The 8,407-nt window shown below is 48.6% G+C and overlaps 1 protein-coding gene across 4 annotated transcripts; it reads left to right on the top strand.

Annotated features, from left to right (window-relative positions):
- Window positions 1-359: 359 nt before the first annotated feature.
- Window positions 360-7,361, top strand: TAC3 (tachykinin precursor 3). Of its 4 annotated transcripts, none has more exons than XM_019657567.1 (8): window positions 360-522; window positions 1,049-1,161; window positions 2,425-2,475; window positions 3,779-3,875; window positions 4,070-4,099; window positions 4,570-4,623; window positions 5,010-5,084; window positions 7,021-7,361. In XM_019657567.1, exons 2-7 carry the CDS (start codon window positions 1,054-1,056, stop codon window positions 5,081-5,083), a joined length of 414 nt encoding a protein of 137 aa, XP_019513112.1. In that variant the 5' UTR covers window positions 360-522; window positions 1,049-1,053; the 3' UTR covers window position 5,084; window positions 7,021-7,361. The 4 variants fall into 4 exon arrangements, with proteins under 4 accessions (XP_019513112.1, XP_019513114.1, XP_019513115.1 ...); XM_019657569.1 differs by having other exon boundaries at window positions 7,116-7,361; XM_019657570.1 differs by having other exon boundaries at window positions 2,428-2,475.
- The last annotated feature ends 1,046 nt before the right edge of the window (window positions 7,362-8,407 follow it).

Consider the following 8,407-nt stretch of genomic DNA (forward strand, 5'->3'; position numbering starts at 1 on the left):
AACCATACACACATCATTCCTTAGTATGCCCAGCTCAGGGGCTGTTGGAAAATGGGCTGCCAGATAACTCCAGCTCACTGCTGGGTTTGTGGTGTGTGTGTGTGTGTGTGTGTGTGTGTGTGTGTGTGTGTCTGCAGCCTATACCTTCCTTCCTACCAGCCTCCCCCTGGGTTTGTGGTGTGTGTGTGTGTGTGTGTGTGTGTGTGTGTGTGTGTGTGTGTGTGTCTGTGTGTGTGTATCTGCAGCCTATACCTTCCTTCCTACCAGCCTCCCCCCTCCTCTCCAGCCACCCTGGGATTGGTGATTCTCAGCCCCTCCCCCAGCTCCCCCAGACTCTCCCAGAGCCTTTATCAGGGAGCTTGGGCGGAGATCCTGCCACATTCCCAGATCCCCTCCATTCCCCGCTACTCTCTTCACAGCAGCACCAGCAGCACCAGCTTTTGTGGGGAGCAGAGCAGTGCTCCCGGCCAGCTCCCTGATCCTGCTAGACCATCCAGCTCTAGGCTCAAAGCTGCTCCACAGGTAGGCACAAAACAGAAGGATTGGAGCTGGCACCAAAGGACAGGGGAAATAAAGGAGGTGGCAGCTTTTGATTGGGGAGCAGCGTACTGGGAAGTGAGCAGACTGTAGGAAGAAAGGGGTTGAGAGCTACTAATGTTTGGGTGCAGGCTGATTGTTCCATACTAGAAAGTTTTTGTCTAAGTCTTGGGGTTGCCTCGTGCTGGAGAATAGCATCCAGGATCCCTCCTCAAGCCAACTAAGGAAATAGATCTGTGCATGGGCTATAAATCTATCATCTTCCTTCAGAGCTCAGAGTCCCTGGCCCTATTGCACCTTTGCTCATTTCCAGGTGCACATCCTGGGACTATGTCTGATAGGGGAGCCCAAGGGATGTATCCGCTACTCAGAGAGACTCACCCCAGACCAGGGCTCGCATGTGGGCGTTGGAAGCTGGGGGAGCAGGGCTCCTGGTTGTGAATGTTTCCTGCAGTTGCCCCTGTGTTGCGTCCTCCTCCCATCTTCCCTTTCTGTCCTTTTGCCCTCCTAGGCACCATGCGGAGCGCCCTGCTGTTGGCAGCCATGCTGGCCCTCAGCCTGGCTCCAGGGGCTGTCTGTGAGGAGTCACAGGAGCAGACGGTACCTCGTGGGGTCCGCAACGAGGTAAGGCACCCCTCCAGCTGGGCCCGCCCTGGCACAGTACTGGGCAACACCAAGGGAGCAGAACTCCCGGCCCCAAAAGCTGTAGGGGGGAAGGTGGAGCAGGTGGATTGGGAGTTACCTGGTTATCCATCAGAGGGCTGGGTTTCCCTGCATCTCTTGTCAACTCATGTTTTGACTGCCTCTAGGTGTGTCTGTGTTTCTGTCCCCCTGCGTGAGTTTGACACTTTGAATGTAAGAGGTGCCCTAACGATAAGATGGACTAGCGACTTGGTGATGAGACAGTACTGCAAGGGGTAGGCCAGGGTGGTCTAAGCTTTTCAACGGTCCAGCTCAGGTTCTGTCGCTTCGCAGGGGTCGTAGATCCGCTCTACCCTCCGGATGTAATGAAACACAGAATTTCTCTCCCAAATGGTCATTTGTTTGCTATTTTATCTATCAGTTATGTGTTTTTTTTTCAAGTTTTGAATAAACTCCCTTATCCCCTGCTCATCTACGCGTTGTGAACTCCTAAGATCCCAACCTTTTCCTCTGTTCTCTTCCTTTCCCTCCTCTAGCCTTTGCTTAGTCAGCATAGGGGAAAAAAACAAAACAAAACAAAAACCCAAAATGGGTTAGTTAGGTCCTGATTTTCAAAGTTCTTCTAAGAAGAAAATAGGGCTTTTCAGGGTAGGACTACAGAGGGAGAACAAGGAGGAAGTCTTTTTAGGGGTTTGAAATGATAGCAATTATATTGGTCCAGATGTTTTTAAGATGATTATAGGTGGAACTCATTATGAATTCAGTGTGTGAAGTCTAACTGCCTCTCCTCCTAAAATCTGTTTAGCGTCTCATTATAGGAGGTGGGCAGAGCATTTGAATAATTTGGGGAATGTGGCTACCTGGAAAGCTATGCGCTGGGCAAAGAGAGAGATCACCAGCCTTTATCCAGCTGGTGAGGTGTCTGAGGGCACCATAGGCTGACAGCCTTGCAGGTGGCAGCGGTTGTACTACATTAAAAAACACATGGGGAGTGCCAAAAATGGTCTGGATACTGTGCTTGGAACCCAAAGTTTCAGCTCAAGATAGAATTTCTGGGTATATTCCTCTGAGACAGACTTGCTTTGAGACCTTGTTCTTGAGGTTGCTGTCCCACCCCTTCTCCTGCAGGTCTGTGAGGATGAGGGACATTGGGGTGGGAAGAGGGTAGGGTATATGAGTGCCTAGGCAACTGGGTTGGTCTGTGTGGGGTGCGTCCTGTGTCAATCTGCTTCTGTGTGTGCTCAGCAGCCCAGGGACGTGTGGACTCTGGAGAAAGTGGCACCTCTGAGATTCAAGGTGAGAATCTCCAAACATGACCATTGTCATATTCTCTTTGCAGCTGCAATGAACTGGTGTGTGGTGTGTGCCCACCAATCATCCTGCTGTGCTCAAGTTGCTAAAAAAAAAAATCACCAAGACAATTAAGAGCCCCTGCTTGGCAGCAGGTGCAGAATCAGGGTCATTTGTGGGTGGAGGAGAAGAGGTGTCACTCTGAACACGCCACCTTCCTGAAATTCTAAATCCAGAATAGAAAGGGGAGAAGGAGAGAAAACCAGAGCCAGAAACCCATGGAGACGAAAATAGAACGAGAGGCAGTGGGAAACGCAGAAACATCCACAGACAGTGCAGAGTGGGGGTATTTCAGGGTTGCAGATGTGCTCCAGCTGCCTACCCTCACCTGTCCCCAGGACAGAGTCCTGTCTGCAACTCAGTCATGGAGCACAGACCAGAGGACACTTGCTCTGGCTGATCAGCCTTTCTCGTGCGTGGGGGAATTCATGGTTCACTCAGTGGGGCAACTGCATCCTTGGGCAAATTAGTTCCTGATGTGTCAGGGAGCAAAGAACCAAGGTGGCAGGAGCTGGGAGACAGCCTCAAGGGAGAGGGCTCAAAGGGGCCCTTCAGCTTGGAGATCGCATGTCCAACTGTCTCAGTTGTGTCAGGACTGTCTCAGCTTGAGTACTGAAAGTCCCACATCCCAGGAAGTCCCTTAGTCCTGGGCAAACTGGGACAGTTGGTTGGTCTCTAAGGCAGCGGTTCTCAACCTTCCTAATGCCACGACCCCTTAATACAGTTCCTCATGTTGTGGTGACCCCCAACCATAAAATTATTTTCGTTGCTGCTCTATAACTGTTATTTTGCTACTGTTATGAATCGTAATGTAAATATCTTTTTGTTTTCCGATGGTCTTAGGCGACCCCTGTGAAAAGGTCGTTTGACCCCCAAAGGGGTCGCGACCCACAGGTTGAGAACCGCTGCTCTAAGGGATGCCCAATGTGTTCCCTTTACCAGGGCTTCTCAAACCTTGGTATGCATATGAGTCACCTGGAGCCTGGTTAATGTGCGGATTCTCAGTAGGTGTGGGGGTAAGGCTGAGATTATGCATTTCTAAGGAGATCCCAGCGGTGAGGCTCCTGGTCCATGGAACACACTTTGAAAGCCCACTTCTCTTCCATTGTATACTGGAGGAAATCCTGAAAGAAATGAGATGTCAGGTTCAGCTGTGACAGCCTCAAGAAGAGGCCGTTTCTCGTGGGGCAGTAGTAAACAGACTGGGTGTGAGCCTCCTGCCTCAGCCCTCTTTCTTTCTTTCCCCTAGAAAGTCCCGGATATCAACCAGTTGCTCAAGACACTCTCTGGCAGCGGCTCAGTCTCTGTGGATGAATTGCTCAAAAGTCTGGGCAAGGCTGGCCAGGGTAGGATGCAGCCCGGGGAAAGGGATGTGTGGGGGCAGGATTCTGAAGATTAAATAGGCCTGGGAGACCCCTTCAGGCGGGAAGGAGACTGAAGATGGCCTAGTGAATAACTGAGGCTTGTGATCTGAACCACCCCCTCATCACCACTTTCCAGATTCCATTCCCTAGTTACATACCTGTTCTCGCTTTCACAGATCCTAAGAAATTGTCACTCTTCCAGAAACGTGAGTAGGCTTTTCCTCCCTATCTCTGCTGACCGCTTGCCCAGAGCATCATGGGCATGGAGCCCAGTGACTATTTTGGCTGGCCCCATCTCAGCTGGCACGAACAATATGCCAGCTGCAATGGTTCAGCTAGCCCTTCCTGAACTGAGAGGCCAGTGGGAACTAGGAGGAAGCAGGTGTGAGGGGCATGGTGGACTCTCCCTCTGCCGGCTGGTCATTGGGAACCAATGACCCTCTGGTGGCTGTGAAGATTCTAAGCCAGGCATCTGCTGGGGCAGAGAATTCTTGAAATGGGGAGGAGGGAGAGGTGGGCAGAGAGGGTGGGCTTAGGGAATAGCCTGCTAACTGTGGGGTGTTAAGCTGTGGCAAGGGAAAGAAACAGAGACGAGAAATTCAACCTCTGACGACTTGACACGTGTCTCAGAAACACATCAGCCCCTCATTGTCACATGTTGGCCTTTTTTCTGCAGGTGATATGCATGACTTCTTTGTGGGACTCATGGGCAAGAGAAATATCCAGCCAGGTAAGAGTGTGTTGGAAGGGTTTAGAGGAATGGCCACGATGTGCAGAAGTCAAATGTCTCATATTTGTCCTCAGAGGGAAAGGCAGGACTTTTCTTAGTCACAGTGAGGGCTCCTCAGTCCCTTCTACCCAATCAGGTTGGATCCACAGTGCAACCCTCCCTGGGAGCAGAGTGGGGAGACCTTTATAAGATAGTCCTGCTGCAGCTGGGAGTGGGAGTGGTCAGGGCGGCTCTGCTTTCTCCCCAGCTCCCAAACCAAGCATGCCCCTTCTTCCCAACTCTGTCTTCCCAATGCTGCCTTTCACAGCCAGTCTTTCAATGTTGGGTCAGGGTGAAGGTCACATTCAGAAGAATCCCTCCTAACTACAGTGTTTACTTCACCCCAGACTCTCCTATCGATGTGAACCAAGAGAATGTCCCCAGCTTTGGCAGTCTCAAGTATCCTACCAATGTGGAATGAGGTGAGGAATGTTGATTAAGGAGAGGAGAGGGGACTGTGTGTGTGTAGGTTGATAGAGAAGCATTTCCTCTGATGCTACAGGCATTAATGCTCATCAATTTGCCCTAAAGTACACGGCGAGTGCCCAACACATAGTCAAACACATGAACACTTAGAGGTATGTGCTTGTCTGCGAACACACACACACACACACACACACACACACACCCTCTCTTTTTCACCACTTGCCTCTGGGGCTTCTCTGATGGGCAACTTCTGTTGTTTGGACTCCATTCTCTTCCTGATCTGTGCAAAAGATGAAGAGATCATCATCTGATAATTACAGGTACCACATCCAATTCACAAGTATAACATTTTGCCTCCCAGGCAGGCTGCACTGTTCAGATCATTCAGAATCTCTGGTTACTGGGTCCAGTGTAGAGTTCTCCGCAAAGGTGATTTAGGAAGAAATGCAAGGAACTCTGAAATCTAATGGGTAGTAGCTGGAAACTGTATCTTAGTTGCTCTGTGTAGCATAATGGATAAGAACATGGCTTGAGTTTGAATCCTGGACCTGCCACTCACTAGCTGGGTCCTCTTGAACCTGTCCCTCAGTTTCCCCATCAGAAAAAATGAGGGTGATAATAATACCTTGCAGGGCTGTGGTTTTGAGGATTAAGTCTAGGTAAAATGTTCAGAATGGTGCTGGGCACACAGTGCTCTGTTGGTTTTGTTATGATTGTTGTGGTCAGGGAGGTGTGAAGAATGTCCTAGTGTTTGCCCTGGCTGGCTCTGGCGTGTCTGCCTAGAGCTGGGCTGGACCCCAGGCCTGAGTGGGCTGATGGACCTTTCACTTGGTATGCGAGTGTGAGAGTACCCCAGGGAAGTGTCTAGTCAAAACACGGAGCCTTCTGCCTTGACACTGTCTTCTCACACATGGCAAAAGCAGCTCAACTGATGGCTTCCTTTGTACTTGGTTCCAAAGAAAGCAGTGGGGGGAGCAAAGGAGAGGGATTGGGAAGCCTCAGTTATCACAGAGGGACTGTTGCCCCTGTTACCCACACTCATTGGTCTCAAGGGGAGACCCAAGGAGCAGGAACTGGCTCTCGATGAAAGTGTGTATGACTCCCTGGGCCCAGAGATGAGGTCTGGCCCCCCATTCAGTGTTGGGTGAGAGGGCGCAAAGAGCCATAATAACCGTAACTCGCTGATTACATGGTACTTACCGTATCATTTTGCTATCATTAGAGGGTTATTTCAGTCCTGCCGACCGCCAGATAATTATATGGACAGCTATATCTGGATGACATACTCTCCCCCAGCGTTATGCATCGGCCATAAAGATAATTACAGTGTAATTTTGCCATAGTATTTTATACAAATAGCAGAAACAAGTGCATTGTGGAAATCTACTTTTACTGCTTGCTGGTGAATCTAGTCTCTTTCAGAGGCCCATAATTGCAGCCTTCATAATCTCGCCACTGACGGAGCATTCTCAACCTGTTAGGTGCCAGGAAGAATAGAACATAAGGTCCCTGGTGGCTGGCATTTAAAAGAGATTAGATGGGATGAATCAACAAAGATCATTGTATCATCTTATTTCATTCATATGAAATTGCTGAAAAAGGAAGTGGTCCCCAGGCCTGTCCTTGCTCTGGGAGGTTTCTGGAAAGAGGAGGAAGGACTGGGTGAGGCTGGGGAAGCATTAGCACCACAGCGCAGTGGATGGGGCTGTGTGTATCCCTGGCTCATGGGGATGCTAGGGTGATATGAACTTTGTAGCTACATCTTTTGCATAGTCCTCAACAGACCATGCACACAGGTGTTTATAAGTGGAATGAGAAATACGTAGCTGGGAAGGTACAAGCACCTGTAGCTGTGAGAGTTTAGTCCTCTGGTTCAAAGGCTGAGGGATAGCTGTGCATAAGACTTCCATTCTCTCCTCTTCTCTTCTACAGATGCCCCTCCCCTTCTCCCCCTGCTTTCCCAGCTGGTGGCTGGAGGGAGTTTTACAGGACGGAAGATGTGATTTCATTTTTTTGGTTCTCGATAGTTCACTTCTGGACTCCTGGCTGCATCATGAAGACACCCTGTCGCCCCCTTGAGTCCCCAGGTGCATGCACTTTTATTTCCCTTTCTCTTCCCAGCCTTGTAACACTCTTGTGCTTTGACTCCTTCCCCATCCCTCTATCCCACACTGATGTAGAAAGTATATAATGTAGAAAGCATCCCCTATCCCAGCCGGCATTGACTATAGAGTCCCCTGGCCTCCTCAACAATAAAGAATTTTTACGTATGATTTAGAGTGATGTATTTGGTTGGTGGATGGGTGGTTTTTTTCTCTTCCTTGATTCTTCCAGCTACATCATACACACATACATATACATGATATGCACACATGTACAACACATATGAAGTCTGACAATTAAGTCCTAGAAAAAGTGCTACATACCTCATTGCTGAGTATCACTACAGTCACCTTCAAAGCACTCCCCTCGGGAAGCTATGCATTAACACCAGTGCATAGTCCACCCTTCAAAGCAATTTTGGAACTCTTTTTCTGGAATGGCCATCAGAGCTGTCATTATATTACCCTTGATGTCCTGAATGTCATCAAAATGTCTTCCTTTCAATATTTCCTCTATCTTCGAGTAAAGAAAGAAGTAGTTGGGGGTCAGATCAGGTGAGTAGGTTGGATGTTCCAATACAGCTATTTGTTTACTGGCTAAAAACTCCCTCACAGACAGTGCCGTGTGAGCTGGTGCATTGTCATGATGCAAGAGCCACGAATTGTCGAAAAGTTCAGGTCATCTAACTTTTTCACGCAGCCTTTTCATCTCTTCCAAATAGTAAATTTGGTTAACTGTTTGTCTAGTTGGTACAAATTCATAGTGAATAATCCCTCTGACATCAAAAAAGGTTAGCAACATTGTTGCAACAAGTTTGAGAACTTAACTGTCAGACCTGTATATCATATATAAGTAGAAGTATCTTTATTTTGTGCACATGAATTTTCCCAACAGTGCCTTAGTGCTTCATACAATTAGCATCAGGAGATTTATTTAGTGGTTAAAAGAATAAATAAATGAATTTGGAAGATGATTTCTAGCACTCAAAAGTTTTCACAGTCTAACTTCAGATAAAGAAGAAATGTTCTGAAGAGCTTGTCTGTATTTCTAGGATGAGTCTGGGTGATATTAAACCTTGAATCTGACTCTACTTAGAGAAGGGAGGTGGGGATCAAGGCCGAAAGACCCAGCCACAGAAGAACATGCATCTCTAGCATTGTGTCATTATTCTGTCCCCAGATGTCAAGCATCGGTCCTGCAATGGCTCATGGGGATG

Source organism: Hipposideros armiger, unplaced genomic scaffold (assembly GCF_001890085.2).
Source record: "Hipposideros armiger isolate ML-2016 unplaced genomic scaffold, ASM189008v1 scaffold_277, whole genome shotgun sequence".
Lineage (NCBI taxonomy): Eukaryota > Metazoa > Chordata > Mammalia > Chiroptera > Hipposideridae > Hipposideros > Hipposideros armiger.

Bases quoted from the DNA above. Each gene is read 5' to 3' on its own strand.
- TAC3 (XM_019657567.1), top strand. From the start codon at position 1,054: ATGCGGAGCGCCCTGCTGTTGGCAGCCATGCTGGCCCTCAGCCTGGCT. The intron at 1,162-2,424 runs GTAAGGCACCCC...GTGTGTGCTCAG, and splicing joins CTCGTGGGGTCCGCAACGAG to CAGCCCAGGGACGTGTGGAC. The intron at 4,100-4,569 runs GTGAGTAGGCTT...TTTTTTCTGCAG, and splicing joins ATTGTCACTCTTCCAGAAAC to GTGATATGCATGACTTCTTT.